At 38.3% G+C, this 27948-nt stretch overlaps 1 protein-coding gene across 2 annotated transcripts in view; it reads right to left on the bottom strand.

The window, feature by feature from the left end:
* Positions 1-255: 255 nt before the first annotated feature.
* The window catches only part of ncf2 (neutrophil cytosolic factor 2), a 34763-nt gene continuing 7070 nt past the window's right edge, over positions 256-27948 (bottom strand). Inside the window, exons 4-15 of one of the 2 annotated variants that reach the window (XM_039735472.1) lie at positions 25469-25603; positions 22768-22875; positions 19566-19625; positions 16747-16790; positions 13164-13305; positions 11932-11997; positions 11531-11594; positions 8385-8422; positions 7337-7485; positions 6637-6748; positions 5936-6050; positions 256-839 (exon numbers count right to left, since the gene is read on the bottom strand). In XM_039735472.1, coding sequence (XP_039591406.1) covers positions 727-839; positions 5936-6050; positions 6637-6748; positions 7337-7485; positions 8385-8422; positions 11531-11594; positions 11932-11997; positions 13164-13305; positions 16747-16790; positions 19566-19625; positions 22768-22875; positions 25469-25603 — 1146 coding nt within the window. In that variant the 3' untranslated portion in view covers positions 256-726. Of the gene's footprint in view, positions 840-5935; positions 6051-6636; positions 6749-7336; positions 7489-8384; positions 8423-11530; positions 11595-11931; positions 11998-13163; positions 13306-16746; positions 16791-19565; positions 19626-22767; positions 22876-25468; positions 25604-27948 lie in introns of both variants that reach the window. The other variant, XM_039735471.1, reaches the window with a different exon arrangement.

The following is a 27948-nucleotide window of genomic DNA, read 5'->3' as shown; positions in this document are numbered from 1 at the left end:
TTGCACCACTATTTTATGTTGGAATTTAAATTGAACTCCATGCATTACAAAAAGATTATCATGTAATGGATTTGTTTTAGTGAATACCTTAAAAAACTGACATACTTTAACAGCAGACAGTATATGACCTTAAACTTGAGGAACCTGACAGATGGGTTGCTGGGTAGAAGCAGTCGAATGGCTCTTTGATGTGCAAATGCAAGGCCTTGGCTTTTTAATTATTTAGAGAAACACTAATTTGCCTTCATTCAGTTAGTCAACTATAAAAAGTCATTTTAATTTGAACACTTGTTTGGAATATACAGTATTCAGTTCTCAAACTAATGATACAACTGAAATATTTACAAACAAATTAATCCGTATAAATGACACATATGCTCACCAATTTCTATACATTATATAGATATAAAGCAACAGTCCAATTACAAATTTACAAGAGAAAAGTCTACTGGAATTCACTTAACTGTAATTAAATGATATGAATATCTGCCTGTCTATGAAATCAGTAAGTTGTAGTTTATTTTAATATTTAGACTGACAAAATTAAAATCCTTTGAAACATGTACATTGTAATTTGTTAAAATGTAATGGTAGTAGTAATATTGTCACACTTACAGAATACAGTTGACTCTATAAATATTTTTATCGGATATTAGGAGAACAAACGACGCCTTCGTGTGAAGGTACCACATGTGTAGGAATAACATTTAACATTCTTTTAAAATACTAACTTGTGTTCAGAATAAAATGTTGATTGTGTACAAAATATTCTTTAACAAACCCAGCAGGAAATATTCCCACTTTTCCGTTGCACTCTCCTTCATACCAGTCTTCGTTGACTGTAGGGGGGTGAAAAAAAATATACATGTGTAAATAAAGTGAACAAAAATGAAGAACCTTTTCCAACTTAAACTCTGTGAGTCTCTGCATTTCACCCTTCTTGCAGACTCAGTCCTGTAGCCTTCGGTTTTAGGGTAGAAAAATGTGTTGTAACAGATATGGTATTAATAAATAAAAAAATAATATACACAATACACTTCACATCATAGTTGGCTGCTGATGTGCGCCTGATACTGCTGGAGGAGGTCCCAGACCCCACAGCTCCACATTGAGCTTAGCAGGCTTGAAGATCGACAAACAGGTGGTCCCCTCTGTGATAAGCTGGGTAAACATTTCATGTATCATTCGAATTCCTGCCTCAGATACCTTTAGTTCTTTATTCATTAGTGAGAATGCAAATGAGAGACAACTTGAAATTATATTTCAAAATGTCTGATTTCACTTTTCTGCTTAACTCCTGTTGTTTTAAGAATTCTAGCATAAGGGGCTTTTTGTGATTAATCAGCTCTTCACTGGGTCATTGTTAAACAACATTTAAGATTTTTGAAATCTTTACATTTTCTATAATTTAATGCATTGGTTGTATTTTTGATTGCCATTTGTTTTTTTTTTTTAATATAGCAGTGTGTGTGTGTGTGTTATACTTTATACTAACTGAAAAATAAATCTATTAAAAAATGAATTACAAGTATATGTAATTCGATTTTCACGATTTAACATAATGGAATTTCCAGGTACATTCTGTGTGGTTTTCAGCTAGAGATCATTGTGTATATGTATCTGTGTACACACACCCTCACTCACTGGCCACTTTATTAGGTACACCTTGCTAGTACCGGGCTGGACCCACTTTTGCCTTCAGAACTGCTGTAATTCTTCATGGCCTAGATTCAACAAGGTACTGGAGACATTCTTCAGAGATTTAGGTCTATATTGACATGGTAGATTTTGTACAGTTGCTGCAGATTTGTCTGCTGTACATCCATGATATGAATCTCCCATGACACCACACCCCAAAGGTGCTCTACTGGATTGAGATCTGGTGACTGTGGAGGCCATGCAAGTATAGTGAACTCATTGTCATGTTTAAGAGATCAGTTTGAGATGATTTGAGCTTTGTGACATGACGTGTTATCCTAATGGAAGAAGCCATCAGAACATGGGAACACGGCAGTCATAAAGTGATGGACATGGTCAGCAACAATACTCAGGAAGGCTGTGGCATTTAAATGATGCTGAATTGGTACTAAGGGAACCAAAGTAAGCCAAGAAAATATCCCCCAAATCATTACACCACTACCACCAGCCTGAACCTTTTATGCAAGGTGAGATGGATCCATGCTTTCAATGTTGTAGAAGCCACATTCTAAACAAACTATCCAAATACTGCAGAAGAAATTGAGACCCATCAGACCAGGTAATGTTTTTCCAATCTTATATTATCCAATTTTGTTTAGCCCATGCGAATTGCAGCCTCAGTTGCCTGTTCTTAGCGGACAGGAATGACACACAGTGTGGTCTCCTGCTGCTGTAGCCCATCTGTTTCAACTTTCAACATTGTGTGCATTCAGAGATGCTCTTCTGCATACCTCGGTTGTAAAGAGTGGTTTTCTGAGTTACTGTTGCCTTTCTATCCGCTCAAACCAGTCTAGCCATTCTCCTCTGGCATCAACAAGGCATTTTTGTCCAGACAACTACCACTCACTGAATATTTTCCCCTCTTGGATGGTTGTGCATGAAAATTCTAGTATATCAGCAGTTTCTGAAATCCTCAGAGTAGCCATCTAGCACCAACAACCATGCCACGTTTAAAGTCACTTAAATCACCTTTCTTCCCCATTCTGGTCCTCTGTTTGAACTTCAGCAGATTATCTTGACAATATCTACATAACTAATTGCATTGAGTTGCTGACGTGTCATTGGCTGATTAGATATTTTCATTAAGACACAGTAAATTGGTGTACCAGTGAGTGTATAGTGGGTACGGAAAGTATTCAGACCCCCTTCAATTTTTCACTCTTTGTTATATTGCAGCCATTTGCTAAAATCATTTAAATTATTTTTTTTTCCTCATTAATGTACACACAGCACCCCATATTGACAGACAAAAAAAAAATTTTTCAGAATTTTGCCGATTTATTAAAAAAGAAAAACTGAAATATCACATGGTCCTAAGTATTCAGACCCTTTGCTCAGTATTTAGTAGAAGCACCCTTTTGAGCTAATACAGCCATGAGTCTTCTTGGGAAAGATGCAACAAGTTTTTCACACCTGGATTTGGGGATCCTCTGCCATTCCTCCTTGCAGATCCTCTCCAGTTCTGTCAGGTTGGATGATAAACGTTGGTGGACAGCCATTTTTAGGTCTCTCCAGAGATGCTCAATTGGGTTTAAGTCAGGGCTCTGGCTGGGCCATTCATGAACAGTCACAGAGTTGTTGTGAAGCCACTTCTTCGTTATTTTAGCTGTGTGCTTAGGGTCATTGTCTTGTTGGAAGGTAAACCTTCGGCCCAGTCTGAGGTCCTTAGCACTTGGAGAAGGTTTTTGTCCAGGATATCCCTGTACTTGGCCGCATTCATCTTTCCCTCGATTGCAACCAGTTGTCCTGTCCCTGCAGCTGAAAAACACCCCAAAGGTGTTTTTTTTGTCTGTCAATATGGGGTGCTGTGTGTACATTAATGACGAAAAAAATTAATTTAAATGATTTTAGCAAATGGCTGCAATATAACAAAGAGTGAAAAATTGAAGGGGGTCTGAATACTTTCTGTACCCACGGTATATACAGTGCATCTGGAAAGTATTCACAGAGCATCACTTTTTCCACATTTTGTTATGTTACAGCCTTATTCCAAAATGGATTAAATTCATTTTTTTCCTCAGAATTCTACACACAACACCCCATAATGACAACGTGAAAAAAGTTTACTTGAAATTTTTGCAAATTTATTAAAAATAAAAAAACTGACAAATCACATGTGCATAAGTATTCACAGCCTTTGCTCAATACTTTTTCGATGGACCTTTGGCAGCAATTACAGCCTCAAATCTTTTTGAATATGATGCCACAAGCTTGGCACACCTATCCTTGGCCAGTTTTGCCCATTCCTCTTTGCAGCACCTCTCAAGCTCCATCAGGTTGGATGGGAAGTGTCGGTGCACAGCCATTTTAAGATCTCTCCAGAGATGTTCAATCGGATTCAAGTCTGGGCTCTGGCTGGGCCACTCAAGGACATTCACAGAGTTGTCCTGAAGTCACTCCTTTGATATCTTGGCTGTGTGCTTAGGGTCGTTGTCCTGCTGAAAGATGAACCGTCGCCCCATTCTGAGGTCAAGAGCGCTCTGGAGCAGGTTTTCATCCAGGATGTCTCTGTACATTGCTGCAGTCATCTTTCCCTTTATCCTGACTAGTCTCCCTGTCCCTGCCGCTGAAATACATCCCCACAGCATGATGCTGCCACCACGATGCTTCACTGTAGGGATGGTATTGGCCTGGTGATGAGTGGTGCCTGGTTTCCTCCAAACGTGACACCTGGTATTCACACCAAAGAGTTCAATCTTTGTCTCATCAGTCCAGAGAATTTTGTTTCTCATGGTCTGAGAGTCCTTCAGGTGCCTTTTGGCAAACTCCAGACAGGCTGCCATGTGCCTTTTATTAAGGAGTGGCTTCCGTTTGGCCACTCTACCATACAGGCCTGATTGGTGGATTGCTACAGAGATGGCTGTCCTCCTGAAAGGTTCTACTCTCTCCACAGAGGACCTCTGGAGCTCTGACAGAGTGACCATTGGGTTCTTGGTCACCTCCCTGACTAAGGCCCTTCTCCCCCGATCACTCAGTTTAGATGTTCTGCCAGCTCTAAGAAGAGTCCTGGTGGTTTCGAACTTCCTCCACTTACTGATGATGGAGGCCACTGTGCTCATTGGGACCTTCAAAGCAGCAGAATTTTTTCTGTAACCTTCCCCAGATTTGTGCCTCGAGACAATCCTGTCTCGGAGGTCTACAGACAATTAATTCCTTTGACTTCATGCTTGGTTTGTGCTCTGACATGAGCTGTCAACTGTAGAACCTTATATAGACACAGGTGTGTGCCTTTCCACATCATGTCCAATCAACTGAATTTACCACAGGTGGACTCCAATTAAGCTGCAGAAACATCTCAAGGATGATCAGGGGAAACAGGATGCATCTGAGCTCAATTTTGAGCTTCATGGTAAAGGCTGTGAATAATTATGTACATGTGCTTTCTCAAATTTTTTATTTTTAATAAATTTGCAAAAACCTCAAGTAAACCTTTTTCACATTGTCATTATGGGGTGTTGTGTGTAGAATTCTGAGGAAAAAAATGAATTTAATCCATTTTGGAATAAGGCTGTAACATAACAAAATGTGGAAAAAGTGATGTGCTGTGAATATTTTCCGGATACACTGTATGTGTGTATATATATATATATATATATATATATATATAATCATTCAATGTGAAATGAGTGTATGAATGTCTTTATCAGCACACTTGTCACAATTATTTACAGTATTCTGCATACCAGTAGTGCTGTGGAAAAACCTGTGGGTTCAGGATGGATGGATAGATAGATAAAACATATATAAAGTGTATATTAATTCAATAGATCTAGTGAACCCTCATTCTGCTTGAGCCACTCTGACTAGACAAAAGGCAGTCCTAGGCTTATATAGACGTGGATAAGGAGAGAGCACAAAAAAATAGTAAATCATCCTATTGATTGAACAGGAAACTCAAGGTAAACAACTTATCACATGGTCAAACCTACGCCATCGTTTTAGGTGAACCAGGAAGAAAGCCTTTGTTCTATAATAGCAATATACTGTATATGAGAATACATATGTATAAAACTGTTTTTTTTTACATTTAAAGGAACACTTCGCTTGAGCTGTAAGAGGTTACCTGCTTCTTGTTTGTTTTGCATCTATACCATAACGCAAGTGTTTATTTTGAGTTTAAAAGAAAAGGCTTACGAGAATTAAATGGTGAAAATCGTGTTATTCTCTCTAGTTTGTCATCCCACACTGAATCACAATAGTAATACATCAAAAATAATTTCCTTCACAATAGCCATACCTTTTGAAAGAACGTTGATGATGTCTCCAGCCTGAAATTCTAGATCTTCTGGTTGTACTGCTTCATAGCGATAAAGAGCTACAAACTGATTATTTTTTAGCTCATTTTCTTTGTTCTTAAAAACAGGAAGGGAGAAGGAGAACGATAAGGTGGTAATTAGTGATAATGCATCAAATCTTCTGTACTGCCCCTCAATAGCTGGCTAAACAAGTTTAAAACATTTATGATAAATCAGAAGCTGATAGCTGTGCACATTCATCAGTTCCCACATTCCTACAACTTTAGGGATGACAACCCTTTAATACATGTAGAAACAATTGATGATAAGCTACCAAAATATATTTATTGAAGTAGAGTTTAGGCTTCTTTTTTAATTCACTCTTCCATGACAAAGCACCTGCTATACCATTCTGCTAGTTGTAGCATTTATGGATAGTATGGTAGCTGTCTTCATGCCATTGTTTTCCTGGATGGCATGGCAAAGGTCCTCCTTGTACTGAGATCTCTGGCCTGTGTAAGCTTAGTCATGGCTGACATTCAACTGCTCTTCTACTACCTTGCGCTGGATGCTTCTCAATATGAGAGATCAAAAGTTCCAAAATCTAAACCTCTACATTTGTGCATTTACTTATTGAATAATTCAGTGAACAGCAGGCCCACAATGCATTATGTTTATTTAATAGACTCATCACGCAGCATACCTCTGTCCGCTCACACCAAAGAACAAGGCGTCCATTCTGCACTTGGTTCCATAAAGTGCACATTTCGGAATGGTCCACGGTCAGTTTCTCATTACTACCAGTATTCTTGTACCTGTTAACCAAAGTACAAATATTTCACCTTTCATGAGTGACGGTTCTCATACTTAAAATTATAGAGTGGTTACTATGAGTTTGGATTACTAGCATTTCAATGACCTACCAGGGTTTCAGCCCATGGCTGTATGAAACTTGAGCTACTGGGTATAACAGCTTTCACAAATCTTGATTATGAATATTTTAGTATATTTTGCACAATTACATATAAAGAAAAGGGAGCAATATTTTCTTTTACAAATAGACAGCATATTGGCTAATTTTTTTTATAGTATGTGTGCAGAAACTATATTAGAATATGATACATGGGTAATCGGGTAAAACAGTTGAACATGATCCTGGCAGCATCAAGTGTAAGACAGGAGCCCACCCTGGACACAACTCCAGTCCTTCTCCAATCATAACATGTTATAACTTAACATGAAATATAAAAATTATACACTGTCTTTAACAGTGGATTAATTTAATACGTATTTGAACAAAAAAGCTAAAACCACCATAACTTAAGCACACACAGAATCGTTCCCCTGTTTCCACATTCATCTTTGTCATGACCTTACCTGATTATACTGATATTTTTCCGTACCTCAGCACTATTGTTGATGGTGGTTGTTCCAATTTCTTGCTGACTTTCTCAAGAAGGGCACTGTAAGCGAGACCCACCTTCACTCGAATTGCCACAGTGTACGTGAAGTGTATTTTCACTGTGCACAGTTTCACTTCTTCCTCTTCATCCTGCTAGAAGAAAGATGAGCATCCCATCACAGTTAGCCTTTCACTGTGGCACAGCTCTAGGAGACCTTGGCTCAATCCCTGTCTGGGTGTTCTTTTTCTGACAATACTCTGGTTTCATTCCAGTGATCAATATGTTGACTGGGAACTCTAAATCGACCAAGTATGGGTGAGTGTGAATTTTTATGTGATTGTGCCCTGCACAACAAGACCACCATGCAAAGCTGATTCTTTCCTTGCTCTCGATGAGGCCAGGAAAGACACTAACAACCCTTTCATTTGATCAGAAGTTTCAGAAAATAGAAGTATGCATGATTAACTGATCCTTCATAATTAAAATGGTGAGCTTTTCCATTCCCATACAATCAAGTAGCACATGTTTCATCGAGTTTGTTCTTATTTCATTTGTAATTGAAAGCTGCTTATTCCATCCAAGGTTTGTAGATTAAATGCCATTTCATCTTGCAGCATACTGATTTATACTAGTCCAAATGAGAAGCATCTACGACACTAGCAGCATGTCTTCGAGAAAAAACTGACCAAATTACAGGGAAACATAAAAAAAAAAAAATCCAACAGAGAAGGAATCTAAGCCAAGGAATCGAGCAGGAAACAACAACAAAAACCGCTGCGGTGCTGCCCTGCACTTTATTAAAACAGCATCATTGCACTTTCTGTTGCCTAAAATCAAATGTAACATTTTATAATTATTCATCATTCAATAGGCTCCCGTTACTATGCACTGGCACAGTCAGAAATAGGTCTTCAAAGAGTAATTTCCCTTAGCTGGCATTTAATGAAAATTACTATTTCAATTAATAAAATTACAAAATTATTATGCTTTATTTTTGTATTTAATGGATTAGTCCAAATTTTATCAACCCATAAAAAATCTTATGTACCTGAATGTTTGAAGGCTTCATTTTATCTGGGTGTCTCACTGCAACAAAAATAAATAAATAAATACATACATACAATAATAATGAACTGTATATGAAATTTTCTAAAGAAGCAAAATTGTTTGATAATGTCTTCCAAATGTCCATTCTTGTCTTGTATCTACCGCACATACACTTCTTGTTTAATACAGTAAAGAAAATAAAACTGGCAGCACCATGCATTTTTAACAAATTTAAATAAATCTCTAGCGATCCTAAACCTCACAGACGTAAACTATAGACCCTAATACACCTAAGTTTAAGGTAGGCTCTGTAAACCAAGAAGTTAAAAATGAATTCATATTACAAATTAATCCTGTTGAATCTGCATGGCTTTTGTCAATGTCAAACGTCTGAATTCATACTGCTGTGTTGAGGGCACAGTATGCCCATTCTCATGGGGCCAGACATGATTCGAATATACACATCTGGGGACAGCTTGTTAAAAAGTTTGTAGTGAATAGCCGAGAAGTCAATTGTTTCCAAGACTCCTCCCACAGGGCTTCTTCCTAAATCGCCCGCCCTCAATTCCTCCAGTCTGTGCACTTTAAACCAGTGAGGTTTTAGAAACTGAACAAAACATTTAACAATGAGTGAAATTAAGTGCCTAAAATTGTTGTTATCAGTTGAGAAGCTGAGTAGTACAAAGCAATGGAAGCTTAATTGTTCATTTGTACATTGTAATGACAGAAACATACACACACAGACCACTGCAGGTACTTGGCCTGACACACCTGTGAAGTGCTTCTGTCTACTACAATATCTGTCATTAATGCATCCCTATATGACATAACCACTGCAAACAGAGTTTAGATAAGCACCGTGGTCTATGCATGTACAGTGTGTTAAAATGCTGCGGCCATATCTAGCCTGGGATGTTGGCATTTCCAATTAGACAGTAATGTTAACTTACTTTAGTTATTTGTTTATATGTGCATTGAGATGTTGGGTGCTGTACAGCATAATTCATAGTTTTGATGAAGTTATGTGCGTGTCGTTAGTCAAATTTATTGATAACTGGTTTTTGGTTCCCGGAATCTGCATTATCTATGGCCCTTTGTTATTTACTCTCTTAGTCACACTCACTTTCACCTCCTTTTGACGGAGTGTGACACACCAGTTATCTTGAATACATATTTTGCAATTTGTATTTTCACAAACATAGCTGCCAGTTCTCTTAACCTTACATTGACTCCTGTACTGTCATCGTGACTGAACAACAGAGAGTGCACACAGCAGTGGTTCTCAAACTGTGGGGCGGACCCCCCTAGGGGGGCGCGAAGATGTGAAAAAAATAAAACAAGAATCAAAAATATGAAAAATACATCTATTGAAACCAAAACAAATTAACTTAAAGTACATTCTGATACTAGAAAAATAAATATAGAGTTAGATAAATGTCGATAAAAGTTAAGTAGGTACAGTATAATAAAATATGCATCTGTGATATATCATTAATTAAAAAAAGAACAAATTGGCATTAGTGGGCTCCTTTCAAAAAAATGTTAGGGGGGCGCGATTAAAACTGTTATGAAAACTTGGGTCGTAAATACTTAAAGTTTGAGAAACGCTGGCACATAGCACCTGTGAAAACATATTGTTCACTTTTACTACTAGTCTATCAATGTCTTCAAATGTTAATATATAATCTGGTTTTACAGAAAGATTTTCCTCTTTCAAAAGGTTATGTTTATTTGTAACACATGCAGTGTCCTCTCTGCACACACAACATACAGTATGTTTAAAGACGGTGCTTTTAGGAGACAGTTTATCATAATCAGATGCCTGCTCACTATCAGATAACATTAACAAGAACATTTTTGCTCCTTGTGATTCAAAATCACTGCAACTACTTTGAACTCTGCCTTCATGAGGCGTAAGATGGTTTTAGAAATGTGATACTGTGTTGCATCCGGCCATATATACTGTATATTGTATGTCTGGTCCTGTAAGACTACAGCATGGCTGGATCTGTCCAGTTCATGGCTTTCTACATTTATCTAGTGTATGGTGACCCTACGTGGCAGCTCCTGCGGCTTTATGGTGTGTGCCAGACTACTCTACATGGGTCTCCAGGTTATCAGGCCTGCTTTCAGGGTTGAGATATGGTATCCCAGTTTAGGGTTGGGGTTGCTTGCATCTATTTTAAGTCACCATGGGAGTTACATTTTTTAATTGCTCTTCATTGGTCCCCTTTGCTTACATTATTTTTTTTAGCGGTAACCATACAAACTCTTGAAGGCTCCTTTAGTCTAGTTGAAGTTAAGGTCAAATGAACATGGACACTCCGCTGCAGGATTGCAGCATTGTTGCACAATGCACCATGGTGAGAATTCTTTAAGCAGACTGTGTGAAACCAGATGAAATTCACCGAACGATTTTGGTTCAGTATACAAGTGAATGAAAAGTTTATGAATGGGTAGTAAGGTTTAAAGTGGGAAGAACAAATGTTACCAAAGAATCTCAATCTGGTCGACCATCAACATTGTGCACACAAGTCCATATCGACATGGGAAATGCCTTCATCAGAGAAGACAGATGCATTACATTGTCTGCTGTTGCTGCAAGTTTGGATTTCAGCTATGGATCTGCATGTGCCATAGTGCACAATGACTTGGGGTACTGTAACATCTGCACTAGATTTGTACACAAATGGCTTACAGATCTGCAGCACAAGCCAACAGCCTTTGGTGAATTTCTCTCTGTCCAAAATCTCACTACAGTACGTTATTCAACAATAGTGTCATCCTGCAGTGTAGCATCCATGTTTTTTTTTTTCACCTTGATTTCAACTAGACTAACAACAGAATGCTACAATGTATGTGTCTGATTTATCCACAGGCCATTGCAAACATGTTGTATTGTGTCAACTTCTGCCCATTGTGTTTATTGAGTAATTTTTAAGTTGCCTTTACTTTTGGTTTCCCTCACATCCTAGTGTAAGATGTCAGGTTTTTTTTAGCATATTAGGCAGTAATGGTGTCTCGTTTGTCAGGAAAAACCCTCCAATAAGAGTGTGAAGACACATTAAAATAAAGATTCTATCTAGGCATAGACGGCACATATCACCCAACAATTTGCTTGGCATGAAATCTATTATGGCACAGCACCTGACTTCCTCTTTGGCACGTCTGGTGGATCTGATATTGGTGGTGCTGGGATTGTATCGCCTTCCTGTGCAAAAGAACAAAAAAAACTTTCAGTTAGCTGAAAGTGTCACAAACTGGGCATGAGGAGAGTTTTCATTGTTATTGATGTATTTTTTTTTATCATTTTATTGATTCATAAATTTTTATTTCAATTTTAATAAATAACTTAATGACCTGTTCATGGATAACGCAGATTGTTCTTGAGAACTACTTCTCCCCCCAAACCCCCAAAGTCCTGTTTATTACATGTAACACATGATCTTTCAGGAAATAAAATTACATTTACCATTATATCCATACATATTTTTTATAAAATACTTCACATAATGACTATATCAAGAATTTTACATAATGTTTCTTACTGCATCCTGCTTGACACCTTTAATAAGCTCCACAGGTTCCAGAAAGTTATAAGGGACCAGTCCTTTCTAGTAAAAAGAAAGAAAAATATGGATGAAGAAGAGTAACTACTACTGCAGCATATGGATTGAACATTTCAGCAGACATAATAAACAGTGATTGCAAAAAAACAGATTGTGATATATTTGATAATCTTCGTGTATTTATAAGTTGACTTTAATAAAGGCAATAGTCAGGTAGTAATTCTTTAAATATTATAAGGGAAGTGATGTGGATCCATCTAGCTGTGTGTTACTTGCTTCTAGTTCGAAGATCTATGACATTGCGGGGTCTTTTTTGTCTGCCTCTATTAACATATTCCTCTAACATAACATTTTCAGAGCCGACAATCTGAAACGTGACACAAAATAAAAGATAGTCTTACTGTATGGTACTTTGTCTTCCGACAGTCATTGTTTACTGCTGGTTTGACTTTGTGTCGAATGAGCAGTTGCTCATGGAATCCTGAATAAGGCACATTACCTGCATTGTAAGGGAGCATCACTTACGGCACTACAGCTATGTGTTGTGATTCTCCGATGGCGTTCCGGCTCCCACGATTCTCATTGCTGAGGACCGGAATGGCTGGACCAGGCCAAGGAGACGCTCACGTAACACCTGGCTATGGCATATAGAGGGTCCTTACTGAAGGGTGGGACTGGACCGCGTGTCTGCCTGGGAGGTTGCCAACCGGGATCCCGAGCTGTTTCGTCGAGTGGTGGGTGTGGCAACGCACTGTACCAGTGCATGCCCCCCTGACCTGACCTGACCTGACTGTTTGTGGACAACAGGCCATTTATCTGTTCTAAAATCTTCAATTTATGTTCAAGAAAACACAGAGCAGTAAAAGTTTAGCTTGACACAGAATAATAGCAATCACTAAGGTACAAGTTAACCAGAAATCTACCTTTTATCAATAGCAGCTTGGGTATAAATAAAACTGCCAATCCCCTGAATTACAACTAGAATAGTTTGGACCAGGAATGGGCATCTCCACGTTACATTAAAACACCTTAAAAAGGAATGGTCCAAATGGCTAAAGAGGAGATGAAGTCAAGCTGGTGGTTAAGGAAGATATGGGTTCAATGGTTGGTATGAGAACAATAATAGGTCTCTCTAAGATTGTTGAAGTTAGAGAAGAGGATTTGGAAAGTGATTGGCTGTCCTTGCTAAGACCAGATACTTGAGGACTTACTTTTCCATTGAATATGACAGTTGCCCAGTTATCAGCTGCCTTTTCCAAGACAAAAACGATGTTTCCCGGTAACACTGACAATTCTTCTGGTGTTTCGGACAGGAATTCATATTGAACACGGTGAGGTTCACCCTCTAAAGCCCTTAGATTTAAAACAAAAAGACTACAGTTTCATTTTTTGCTTAATGATCACATGTAATTCTCAACAACTGACATTTAATCAGTAAATTGGAATTTCAAAAAACTCTCAACTGAATTCCTTTAAGCCCTAGTTGGACTTATTGTAGCAACAAGAATTGTTACATTGTATTCTGTTCTAATAGGTGGAGAGGATCTGACCGCAGTTGTTTAGATTTCAAGTTTGCAGATGACACAGCTTGGATTGCCATCTCTAGCAATGTGGCACATTTTGAGGAAGTGGCCAAGAGGATCCAGAGGTGGCGTTAGGAGCATAAACTCCAACGAAATGTGAGGAAGACAAATGAGCTCCTTGTTGATTTTAGGAAGAATGCTGAACCAGTATAACCATGGCTCCTCAATGGAGAACAGGTTGAGAGAGACAGTTACTTTCAGTACTTGGGAACCATAATGGATAACAGCTTGAACTGTAATGAAGACACAAAATATATTTATGAAAATGCCAACAGCACAGCTATTTATAAAGAAGGCTGGGGAAAATAAACATTTCAAATAACTAATATATATGTCATATTGAGAATGTACTGGCTCAGGAGGCTGTCTGTGACTAATAAAAATACATTTAGGAAAATAATCCAATAGGGGTCAACACTCTGTGGACAAGAGCAAACAGGGCTTCAAGAATTGTACAACAAAAGAGCAAAAAGAAAAGCATATAAGACTGCAAAGGACCAGACACACTACTGAAATAGCTGTTTCCATATTTTACCTTCTGGGAGATAATACGTTCTACCAAAATGTCAACAAATCAAAGTAGTAACCGTTTTTTTTATACAGTTGGTAATAAAACTATTAAATAGGGAAAATTTAATTTTGTTAAAATAAGCAACTATTCTAAAATTCTGTTTTTTATGTATATTTTTATGTCATTAATTTGTATTTTACTGCATGCCTTATATGTAGGAATGTGCTTTGTATATTGCCGATTAGATCAAAGCTAATTTCCACTTGTGCACAATAAAGGTAAACTAAAGTAACTTTATTTTCTGTGAGAGATGAAAGAAAAAAAAACAAGAATTTAAATACATGACTGCTAAAGAGATGATGGGTTCACGCCCCATGTCCTCAGTGCATGGAGAGTGTTTTGGGTAGTGAGAAAAGCGCTATATAAATGTTATTATTATTTACTTTCTTCTAATTACTAGTACTGCCTAAAATGTGTTTCTTCTATATAACTGAAGACTTTAAGTACAAAGTGAGCATAGGTGTGGGCAAAGGATTGGCGCTAAATGTAGGGCTGGTTCTGGCCAAGTTCTTTGCTGGACCCAGATAGACTCTGGCAATCGCGATCCTATGGACTGGCTGATTATCAATGTTCACAACCACAATCTTCACTAGTGTGCCTTCATATACAAGGCATGTGCAAGTACTCTTCGGGAAGAATCTATAAAATTTCCAATTTGAATTTGTGAGAAGTATTGATGTAGTTAAGCTTTGGCAAAGAGGCAAACATGGTTTATAAAGACCTTATTATATGTGTAAATTGACTTGTTGAAATTAAGATAAAAATATAGATCTATATCATACATCATTTATTCTTTTGCCCCGATTTTCAAACCCATGTAATCCAATTCAGGGCCACAGAAGACAACAACCTCTCCCTTCTGTGTGGAGTGCAAGGAAAAAAAACAGTCCTGTGCAAGAAGGATGTCCATTGCCAAGCCAACTCAGACATGCACACACTCACATTCACTGAAGTACCTGGAAGAAAACACACAGTTACACAGGGAGTACATGCAAATGTGACATTAACAATAACCAGGTGTGGGAATCAAACCGTGGATTTGGAATCTGTGACTCAGCTCTAAGTTGGCTCCAAAAAGGGCTGTTAACTGAATTGCACCCTCTCCTACTGAGGTAGGCTCCAGCCCTCTGTGACCCTGAAATTCATTTAAACAGGATGGAGAGTGCTATACTACGTAGAAGGGTAAGTTACAAATTTTCCACACTTTTGTGATAATTTTGATTCGGTTTGGTATATATAGTTTCCCATGCGCATGTGGAAACATGGTGTGTCTGTGGCCACAGTGATGAAGTTTCACCAATAAATTATTCTGTTGCTCTTGTTGTATCTATGGAGTAAACATGGACACTCTGCTCTGCTCCAAAGAAGAGCAGAAAGCAGTAATCGGCTTTTTATGGGCTAAGGGTGTACTGATGCTTGGTTACTTTTCCTTTTTGCTTTGTCAGAATCGTGGTTTATTTCACATGTTTCCCATTTATAAATATTAACTTAATTTTGACTTTGTTAAATAACTATTCACTTGCCCTCATATATAATACATACATTCTCAAAGGGTTGTTAACAACACTTCTTCTTTCAGCTGCTCCCGTTAGGGGTTGCCACAGCAGATCATCTTCTTCCATATCTTCTTGTCCTCTGCATCTTGTTTGTTACACCCATCACCTGCATGTCTTCTCTCACCACATCCATAAGCCTTCGTTTAGGCCTTCCTCTATTCCTCTTCCCTGGCAGCTCTATCCTTAGCATCCTTCTCCCAATATACTCAGTATCTCTCCTCTGCACATGTCCAAACTAACGCAATCTCGCCTTTCTGACTTTGTCTCCTAAGCATCTAATTTGAGCTGACTAATGTACTCATTTCTAATCCTATCCATCCTCGTCACATATCTTTAACTCTGTATATATATATATATATATATACACACACACACACACCCCTCCGGAGCCCAACAGGGTTGAGCCCACAAACCTCAAGTCCCAGCATGCACTGTGGGAATCCATGGTGCTGCCGCTTATCGCTCCACGAGAGGCTAATACCATGTGCCGATTTTTTCCCCCGGTCCTTCCATTATTAAGGCGTCCTGTCCAGGTAAGGGCCCTGGCCCTCTGCCACAATATATACACACTAGCTATACTACCCGTCTGAGGTGGTTTAACATCTAAGTAATCAATGTAGACCTCAATTGTGACGGCACATATAACTGTGTCATCCTGGAAAAGCTGAACTACCTGTGTAACCAGAATCTACTACAGGTACCACCTGATGCTATCAGTAGTGAGAAGGACACTAGCAAAATGCAAAACTAGAGATGAATCAGTCAGGAAGGATAAGGAGAGAGTAATATCTGTGGCCACCACCTGCAGAACCATTCTCTTTTTGGGGGATGTCTTGCATCTCCAGTGTACCTATTGTCAATTTCATTTGCACCAAAGCAGGTGAAGTTGATTCACAATCGCTTTTGCTTCCTAACTGGTCAAACTGATATCCCTGAAGCTTAATTGACTTGGTGTTAGACTGTGAAGATTAAGCGTTATATAAACACTGTACATTGTGTGTATTTTTCTTCTCAAGATTGATTAAATAATCATACATGAAGTTACCCAAATTAAGAAATGCCAAGTCCCTTTGAAAATAATCACCTTAGAATTTCAGGAGTTTTCGGTCTGGAAGGAACTACCTGCACCTGTTTTCAAGAAAGAAAATAATTATTTGAATCTCAATATTGCAGCAGACATGAGTTGTTCAGATACAATGGACTAAGAACAAGAGTTGGCTATTTGAAAAATTAAAATCAAAGCTCCATATTTCATACACACACAGATGCTGGCGACTATGTTTTTTTTAATTTTCACTATTCATTCACTTAATGTACTTTGTAGTTCAGACAAGCAAGGGGCTGAGGCCCGTTTATTTACTTATTACCTAGCCATCAGCATTGGCGGAGTGGTGGCTCTGAGGCTAGTGGTCTGCACAGGCAATTAGAGGGTTGCTGGTTCGAATCTCGTAAAAGCCATAAGTGACTCTACTTCGTTGGGCCCTTGAGCACTGCCCTTAACCTGCAATTGCTCCATCCTGGGTATGACATTAATCTGCATCCAGTCCTGCATGTAGGCCCTCAATTCTGTCTGAACTACTGTAGTGCTGAGGTTGTACTCGGGTCCTAATCTGGGATCCTGAGTTAGTTTGTCATGTGGCGGCAATGCATTGTATCAGTGCGTGCTCCTAAGCTCATCAGCATTAATGCTAGATGCTTAAAACTTGTAGTATTTTTTATTTTTATTTCACAGTTCTTGATAACAAACTCCTCAAAATTTTTAGAACTGAGCACATTTGAAAGTTCAGTACAAATTATTAAGTTATAGTAGCAAGATATATGGTTTACGATATGTGAATATTAATGTCCTTTAAAAACTGAAAATAGTGTTATGCTAGGGGTCTGCCATATGAATGCAGCGTGAGTGCTGTAATGTTTCATATAAAGAAGCTGTTCCCGGATGTGAAATCCTAATGGCGAACAACCATCCAAGCTCACAGTATCATATGTTCTATCATATCATATTTGATCTTCTATGTGCTCTATGTGTGTGAATCACTATGTGCTTCTTAAACGGGCTTTCTCTTCCTCCGACAGGACACAGAATCCATTACATTCGTGATATTACAGCTCTCTGAATAATTAAAATACTGAGATGTATACTTCGATGAAATACTTTATTGTAGCAGTACTGTCTCTTTCAAATGTACTAACCCCCAATTCCTGTCCTTCCTTTTCTTTCTCCAAGTAACCAATCGCCACACAATCAGCACTGTAATAGATGTTAAGCCATCTGTAAGTTTAGAACGCCGATTCTTCAAAACTTTTAAGGAACATTGAAATATCTTCATAGTACATGTTTAATTATTCTATCCATCTATCCTTCCCTTGTCGTGCCAGCCCCAGCAAGAATACAGCGCGAGGCAGGAACAATCCGTGAACAGAGTGCCAGCTCCTCACTAGCGCTGTGGCACCATGTCCTCACATGTTTAATTATTAACAATATAGATTATTTAAATGAAGTTAAACTTTTATCTGTATAATATAATAAACATATTTTGCTGCATTTCATCTTAAAAGTGATATCGTCATCATGTGTAAATACGCGCTTTATAAAGTGGCTCAGGTTGTGCAACATTATAACTATCGCAAGTTTACAGTGAGGTGATTGTATTTATAATGACAAAGTGTTCTACAAGGAGCAATTGATGGACTGATTGAATGCGTTTATAGTTCTTGGGACGAAACTGCTTCTGAACCGCGAGGTCCATATAGGAAAGGCTCTGAAGCGTTTGCCGTATGAGAGCAGTTCAATAGACAGCATGGCTGAGGCAGCATGTTCTTGATGCTGTATACCGATAATTCTCTTTCCGATCAGCTGATGTAGATCTGTGATTCCCCACTCAGATACAGTGATATAAATACTCTAAGTGGTGCAGTGAGAGTAATATGGAAAAAGATGATCTGCTGTGGCAACCCCTAATGGGAGCAGCTGGAAGAAGAAGAAAAAGGTGCAGCGAGAGTAACAACGCTAAAGCAGCTATGATATTTAGAATAATTTGACCATTCTGTGGACCATTATATTGTTACAGGTTAATTACAATCATATGCATTAAACTAATAAACTGTATGCAGTTAATTTCAGTGTACTTATAAAGCCGCATCAGGGATGTTGATCTAAAAAAAAAATGGGAAACCACACTGGAACAGTAGCACTGCTTTGATGCTGGGTGCCGCCAGTTTGCAAAACCGAGTGGAGAACTTGCGTAAGCCAGGGTTGGAGCTACCTTGAAAATGTGCGTGGCTTTACGCCAAGTTTAGGTTTTATACATCGCGATTTGAACTTGGAAACGTTTATATGCAACATTTTTGTGCGTACGCTCTGTTTATACATGAGGCCCTTGGAGACATTTGATTTAGAAACACTTCTGCAGTCTCAAACAGTCCCCTCTTAATCTATTTTCCCTGCACATTTTCATCATTAACTAATAACCAATTACTGCATTCAACTGAAAAAAAAAATAGGTGGTCAAGAACAATGAGGCAATACCACGTGTATAGGGTGGTCCTGATCTAATTATGCAATTTTCATTACACTATAACTTATTAAGTTTATTACATTGAAAATCACCCAAAAAATCCCGGACCATCGAGAAGTGTGCGAACTGACGACATGAAGAATCGTCTTCGAGCTGAACTGGAATCGCCCCTGTATAAATCAAAGTCATCCAGACGATCTGGATCTGCATAATTAGATCTGGACCACCCTGTATAAAGTACATTTTGAAAAGCACAGGAATGAAGGATAGCAGCTATCTAACCAGCACCTTACAACTACTCAAGTATCAAATAGTCTCAAGACTATTAAGCAGAAATTGAATAAAGGAGACAAGAAAATGAAGAAAAATAAGAATTGCCCTTTACCTGAGGCTGAAGTGGAGCAAATCCAGAAAATTCATCTTGGTGAACAACTGAGGCTACTACCTTGAAGAAAGAAAGAAGATATCAGTAACAAATCTGAGAACATGAATGGGCTGAATGTGTTTATTTATATTTTTAATGTTGGACTTTACTAGAGAATGCATGGAGTATCTTAAACAAATTAACGGAAAGAGCAGCCAGAATGTCATTACTCCTATTACTGATGTTAGTTCTCCATTCAATAGAATAAACTCGTATAAAGAACTCAGACTTGAAGGAGTGATCCTGAAGCACTGAAAACTATGAAAACCAGAAAATGTGTTTCCGTTATCATGCAAGAGCACTTGGATAGCATCTTCAGAGCTATAAAAACATAAGGCAGGCAAGCAAGCAGGCAGAGAGCACTATTGTTAATACTCTTTCCCTCTTCATCCACAGTCCAGAGGCTTCTAGACCTGAGGAGCACTGACGTCACTTTTGCTTCTTCCTTCTCTAGACCCCACCTCTTCCTGCCTTCCATCATAAAGGGAGCCACACCACCAGAAGTTGCTGTTCATTGTGGAACAGAGGACCATTCTGTGCACTAGGACCTCTCATCTTTCTTCTCATACAGTTGTGGCCATGTTTCTGCACCCTCACATGCTATTTACTTTGGGTCTTTTTCTTCATACCCTCATTAAACAGGGTTGTCTCCTGATTCTTCAACTCTTTATAGTTTTGAACCCATGTCTTTTCTATTACATTCCGTTTTACATTACAGTTTAATTATTCATTAATTCTTAAGTCGTCCTAAATAATATCCACCTTGTTGCGCAGACATATTCTCTAATAAAGATTATGATGGAATGTTTACTTTCTGCTAAGTTTCAGTATTTAGTCCCTTATAAATCCAACCAGGTTGTAAGGGGTGCTATATTTTTAACAATACTCAACATTTAAGAAAATGCAAAATGTTTTGTAAATGCACATTGTCACACATGTGCGCTTGGAAGACAATTTATGGACTCAAATATGTGTATGCTTCCACCAGACAGGAGGTTGACCACTAAATGAGGAAGTGTAAATACATGAGATTTCTTAGATGGCTGAATTTGTATATGTCTGCTACTCTGTCTCTGCATGACCGGAGTTTAACACAGCTGGTATAATCAGTGCAGCAAACATCCTGACACATTTGTGTCCACAAGAACCTATGCTTATGGTAAGGTGTACGGCATATATTTATTTATTGGTTTTTATGAACCAGGAAGTTCTGCCTCATAACTCCAGGAGGATGAGTCTGAATCCCGGCCTGGTCACTATCGGAAAGTGTTTTGTGCACCTTCTCTAGGCACTCCAGTTTTCACGACTGAACCTAAATATGTCCAAGCTGTATTTATTGTTTGCTTTTTAGTTTAGAAATTGATGGGGAAATGCCTTACCCTACACCTAGTTCTCTTGGGATAGAATCTAGCTCTTCATAGCACTGAAAGTCTTATGGAGACACAGAAAATCTGAGAGTAAGATTGGGAGTATATACAAATATACAGAAGAAAAAAATGTTTTTTGTCGGCAAAAACTGTATGCAGACATAGATAAAGGCAAACTGTTGTGTCTCTAACCTTCTTTGCTGAAACAAAGTGGCTGCCAGCGGGTTTACTTTTTTGTTGAAATTGTTTATTCTTTGTGGAACTTTTTCAATTTGCATTGTGATATCCCAAACAGGATGCACTATACAAATGTTTGAAATTTTAAAAACTAGCACTGTGGTGAGAAGTTAAGAATGAAACTTTTTATTGGCTAACTAAAAAGATTACAATATGCAAGCTTTCAAGGCAACACAGGCCCCTTCTTCAGGCAAGATGGAATCAAATGCCTTGAAAGCTTGCATATTGTGATTACATCTTGCCTGAAGAAGGGGCCTGAGTCGCTTCGAAAGCTTCCATATTGTAATCTTTCTAGTTACCCAATAATAGGCGTCATTTTGCTTAACTTCTCACCACATCCATAATGGCTAACACAGTAAAAAAATCCTAGTACTAAAAATTAGCACTGAAAAGCATTTTCAATTTTTCATGAATGGTAATATCAAAACAGAGAAATATTCTGTGTGGTTTCAATTGCTGTACAGATTACTTTACAACTTTAAATGTATCTAGAGAGAAGTTATCTAAACTTGTATATTTGTCTCTTTTACTTATCCGATAGCCACTCCTGATGGCAAACAGATCCCCAGGGCATGTGGCAGTGACAGTTTCTGCCTGATGCTGTCTGTATTAGCTATAGAAGTGGCTTGCATGAACTTCTGTCACACCAACTCGCTTCTCCTGCTACTTGGAGTAAGTTAACAGTAAAAAAGTATAAAATAGGAGTTGGAGTTGGATACAGTCCTGTTGGGATCAGGGGTGCTGCAACAGCTGCTGAGCCCTCTTGGACGGTTTTTCCACCACATCCAGAAGTGCTGCTGGAAGTAGGTCAATAAGCACCTGGAGCACTTCCCGGGGCATTATAAAAGGACTCAGCAGTCGTTACTCTGGAAGCAAGAGTCGGGAGGAGGAGGGAGCCAAACTTGCCGGGAGGAGTGGAGGAGAAAAGGAAAAGAAGGAGAGAGTATTGTGTTGTGCTTGGGGCTGTGTTGAGCTTGTAGGAACGGGGAAGGCATTACCCACAAGGTAAAAAAGAAAATAAAAACTCACGTCTGCTTGAACTTGTGTCTTATGCCTATCTGTGTCAGGGTTGGCCTTTACAACAGGTTTCTACATGATATTATCATTGTTATTTTTGAATATGACTTATTGCTGCAAAATATTTAAAAAACAAAAATGTGATATGACGTAAATTAAAATGAAAAACGTTCACATTTTCAAAACTATGCCCACAAATGCACCAGAATGTTGCACCATGAGTACAATTTCTAACTTGTTTTCCTTTTGAAGTTGCCCATTTACACAGTTTTTCACAAACTCTATGTAAACATACATACATATGAACAAAAAGGATTAATTCTCGTCATATTGGTCAAGTGGATGTTATTTACGAGCTCACTGTAAAAACCCGAGTGTATTACGTTCTCCTGTGACTCTGGTTTGGATATTTAACTAAGATGCACTTTACTTGTAAATGAGTTCAATAAAATGAAGGCTGATGGATTGATTCTGCCTTGCTGATCATCCATCCAAAGTATGGAGAAGACAATCACAGCCCATACACCGCACTTGCATCTTACCTTTGCCTTTCCTAGATAGTCCTTTGTCTCCAGCTGAGCAACGTAACGCCTGTTTGGTTTGAACAGCACTCCAGGTGGCAGTTCAACAAGATTAAAAAGCTTCTGTTTCTGTTGGGGAAACAGTGGCACATGTAATTATAAAGAAATGTAAATATAAGTGGTAAAAAGGAAATGAAAAATGTTATAAACAAAGGCTTCAAAGGAATGAGAGTGGCACGCTGCCTGGGTTATTATTAAGCAATGCTGCTGCTGCAACTTTAGCAGCTCTACTGCTGTAAATTGTAGAAGGAAGAAACATTTCTTCTCTTTAAAATCTCCTTCTTCTTTAACTAAGTTCTGACTTCATTATTACTTCCTCACAAATGGCAACTATTTTTTAGGTTAAAGTAGTTTCTGCTCTCCATAGCACCAGTAAACCACGTGTTTGTTTGGTTTTCCTTCAGGTACTCGGGTCTTCATATCAAAGGTAATGCAGGTTAAGTTACAAGTGATTCCAAAGAGACCCCTGTTTAAGTGTATGTTTTGGGGGGTCTGCATGAATGGACATTGCAGGGGACTGTCCAGATATTTTTTACATGGAGACTATCCGAAGTACTGCTGAGTTTGTCTCCGATACCCACCAAACAGTGAATTTGTTTGTGTGGGTTTAAAAAAAAATATCCCAATTTCTTTATTCATACTTATTTTTTTTCAAAATTTAACTTTTGCTTTTGATATATACTGTATAGCTTTTGATATAACACGTCAAATTTCTATACAGAGTTAAAAAAAAGTCAATTAGTACGAGCTGCCCTAATCCGGGTTGTGTTCATAAGAAATGTAATGATTTATTTCATAAGGAAGAAGTACATAATACTGTAAATAAGAACGGCTGCATCAGATATTTGAAATACTAAAATTTATACTTCAATTTAAAGTGTAAATATTCTCGACTGTAACAGAAATCTATAATTTTTCAAGCTCTGTTAGAGGTTCATAGAGAGCTAGACAGACAGTAAATGATCAAAAATCAAAAATAGCTTTATGAGGGGGTACCCAAAAATAACCGGAATCTGTATCTGGCGCACAATCTAGACTTAGCTGTGAATTTCGGCGCTAGGTGTAGCATACTTACAGTATTCTGTGGCAGTCTGCCAAGTGGCGTTGTTCTGTATTGTTCGTATGGCATTCCGTGTCGGTTTTTCTTGGTGCTTATTAAACGTGTTCTGCGATTTTTGTGATGGGTGATCATAAGGAACAGCGAGACCGCGTTAAATTTTGTTTTCTCTTAGGGAAAACAGCTGCTGAAACTATAAAGATGATTGAAACTATTTTTAAAGAGGAAGCTTTAAGTTAAACAAAGATGTACGAGCGAGTGGTTGACGCTTTTCAAACGATGGGAAATGTCACTTGAAGACCAACCAAGATCTGGCCGACCCTGCACAATTAGGAATGACGAAAATTTGGAAAAAGTTTGCAATGCAACTTACGGAGATCGTCATCGGAATGTTGAAGAGATTTCTGAATTGACTTGTGTGTCTTGGAGTTCTTGCCACCTTTCCTACTCACCTAATCATGCCACTTTTTATTTTTCCCGCATATGAAAAAAGAACTCAAACGAAAGTGTTTTTGTACCTTGGAGGAAGTCAAAGAAAAATTGCTGCGTGTATTAGACAACGTTCCTCTTCAGCAATTCCAAAAACGTTTCCACCAGTGGGAAAACCGTTGGGACAAGTGCATTCATTCACATGGAGAGTATTTTGAAGGAGACTAAAAATTATTAAAACTTTTTTTTTTTTCAGTTCCGGTTATTTTTGGGTACTCACTCGTATATGCGTAATCACTTATCTTGAAATAGTCTCAATTGATACCCCAAATGCTTGTGTTTGAAATTTGAACTTCAGGGAGTGTCTATTTGAGGGCCAAAACCACTGCTAAAGAATCAAATATCAAGAGTGTTATTACATTTATGGTCAACAGCCTCAAAATATCATAAAATGCCTATTTTACTGATCTATATTTTTTTAAATTTTGTGAAAAGGAGTAACTTCACATGATCCTATTAAGGGATGAACCCCTGGGATTGTTTGATGTGGCATGCACAAGTTCAAGTCCTGATCATTTTGCTGAAGACATCTATTGGTTTACTCTTTATCATAAGGGTACAATTTCATGTACAGAATATAGTCCAAAAATGGCCTAAAAATGGGTGTTTTTCAGGAATTCTAGAGGGCCAAAAATAGAGGGGAATCGCTAAAATCTCAACGACTTATATAACCAGACATCAAGACAAATTGAATGGTATATCATATGGGGGGGTTCTCTCGTACTGGTCAATCAGGAGTCGCCAGACAAAAAAAAAAACGAAGCGATTTCAAACCATTTTCAAGTAATTTTTATGAACACATAACCTATAATCCTAATCACTGCCAGGACTAATATGCTAACCATGTTTTCTGCTGTGTTTTAACCCACCATCTGTCCTTTCTCTGAATTCTAACACCTTACACTCTCCAACTGCACACACCATATGGCTTCAACCTAACAATTCCAGATCTTCACTAGAAGTCCAGGAAAGTAATCAGAATACTAAACTCTTCTTACTGATGGACAAATATTTAAATTAGGTATCAAATAAGTCATTACAAACTTCTAATTTTACCATACATATTCTAGTCTTTAGCTTTTTTATAGTAAATTGATTTAATGTAAATGTACCTACCAAGATGGACTCCAAGGCCCGGTCGATATGCTTGTGTTTTGCCTCTGTTTTGAGGTTCAAGGCCTTTAACAGGTTCTCCTCAGCCTTCTCCCATTCACTGAGCTGTGCATGAGCCAATGCAACATTATGAAGAACCTGGTCACATGAAATGAAATACACAATAGAGATCTTTGTCATGAAGTATGCATTCTCAAAGGCAGAAGTGGTTAAGGAATTACTTTTAGTTCTTAAATAAAGAACTTAACAAATTGCTAGCCTACAGTAGACAGACGCTGCCCAGCTTCACTGATAACATAGTTTTCTTTTTCATTTTACTTTTATTATTTCTTTCTTATAAAGTGCTTTGCGGCTTTCTTACTGGTATGTGCTGACACAACATTAAAAATCAAAGCATCTGAGCAAAGCAGACCACCTTAATTAGGCATAAAACATGAATGAAGTGAAACAGATAGGCTGCTTAATCACCATGATGAGGGCTTCATAAGAGCACATGTCACGTTGTTCAGTTCTCCAGTCATGGCTGACATACACATTACTAAACCATGAGTATTACTGCTGCTGGTGACACCTTAATATCTACATCGTGACCATCTCTGCTCATTTTAAGACATCTTTATAATGAGCTTTCTGCCAAAAAAGTGTCAACAACTCTAAGACAGACATTTTTTCTTTCCACACCTGAGTTTTTATCAAAGACAGGCTTGTTGTTTTGATAACCACTGTGATTTATAAAATAACATCTTCAAGCCCATTTAATACAACTCAGGGAAATGAGGAGCCAAAGCCTAAGCCAGCAGTATTGGCGCAAGATAGGAAAAAGACCTGGATGGATACCATTCCATCGCACTCATGCACACACATATTCACACGGGGCAAATTTAGAATTGATAACTAACCTAAACAGTATATCTTTCAATATCTGGGATGACAAACAGAGTACCCAAAGTTAACCATACACACTACACTCACAGATCCACTGGGACTCATTTTATTCTGAAATTGTTCAACTCATTTTCCAATGTATATGTCATGTCATTTTCTTACCCGCTTAATCCATGCCTGGGTCACAGGGTTAGGAGCTGAAGCCTATGTCATCTAGCATAGGGCACAAGGCTGGAATGAACCCTAGACAGGGTGCCAGTCTATCGCAGACTAACCCACACACACAAACCCATACACCAAACACACACTAGGGCCAATTAAGCGCTGACAACTTACCTAACCCGCATGTCTTTGAACAGTGGGAGGAAACTCACTCAGACATGGGGAGAATATGCAAACTCCATGCAGGGAGGACCACCTGGCAATGTTTGTCCAAATTTAAAATCCAATAAAGCAACATGAAGTCAATCAGATCACAGGCACAATAACAGCTACTGGAACTCTTTAGTACATATTGTGTAAACCTGTACCTGGCATGTAATCCATCCGTCTATCCTGCTAACCCTGGTATTGAAAGGTTTCTTAATACTTTTTCATATTTATTGATTACTTTATTGGTCCTGCTTAGTTTAGTCTGCTGCATTGTGTTGCGATATAAGGCATATGCAGTGTCACTGCTACATGTTACCACTAATAACTTCTTATTTTATTGTCAGGTATGATGTCAAACGTGAAGTGAACAAAAGGCTTGCAGGGGTTTTCCTATTTTTAAGTTCATAATAATAAATGTATGATTCTACTTACTCCTAACAGCTGTGACTGAGTCAACATTCATCTGACAGACTGCGGCCTGTTTCAGATCTCTGTGCTCCGACAATAGATACAAATGCCTACAAAAATCACACTTTCCAGCTGCTAGAAAATCATATTTTCCACCTTTTTCTTTTTTTATCGCTTTATCATTCTGCTTCTATGGTGGTACTTTGCCCAGACTAATTAACTGGTAAACAATACTCACTTACATGTTAGTTTCAGTACCTCTTTTTGCCCTTCCTGTACATTTCTCAACATTCTATTTTCTGAACACTGGGACAGTCTAAAATTGCAGTGTGCCTTCACCATTACTCATTTTATATTCAGAAAGCCCACAGATCTTTTGGATAGTAAAAGGAGTGGACAAGGAGCTTAGAGTTGCTACCTTGCAGTTCCTATAGACTGGGTTTGAATCCTAGCTAGTAACTGTCTATGTGTAATTTGGACCTTCTCACTGTAGATGGTTTTCTCTGGTTTCTATCCCAAAGATTGGTTAAATGCCAATTCTAAAACGGACCAGTGCTTGTGATCGAGTATGTTTTGAACTCCATTCCATCCAGGCTTGGTTCCTGCCATGGTCTCACTGCATCTGCCATAGACTTTGGTCCCTGTGACACTGTTCTGGAATTAAGTGGGTTCAGTGATGGAAATCTGTGTTAATGACGACAACAACAGCAAAAGACCATGTCTGAAATATTCTGGAGTGGAGGGTTTTTCAAATACTTCTGCAAATGCTTTTATGTGAACTGGCTGCTACATTATCTCCTACATATTAAATGATCTCC

Source organism: Polypterus senegalus, chromosome 14, assembly GCF_016835505.1.
Source record: "Polypterus senegalus isolate Bchr_013 chromosome 14, ASM1683550v1, whole genome shotgun sequence".
Classification (NCBI taxonomy): Eukaryota; Metazoa; Chordata; class Cladistia; order Polypteriformes; family Polypteridae; genus Polypterus; species Polypterus senegalus.
This window is presented reverse-complemented; position numbering and strand designations above follow the sequence as displayed.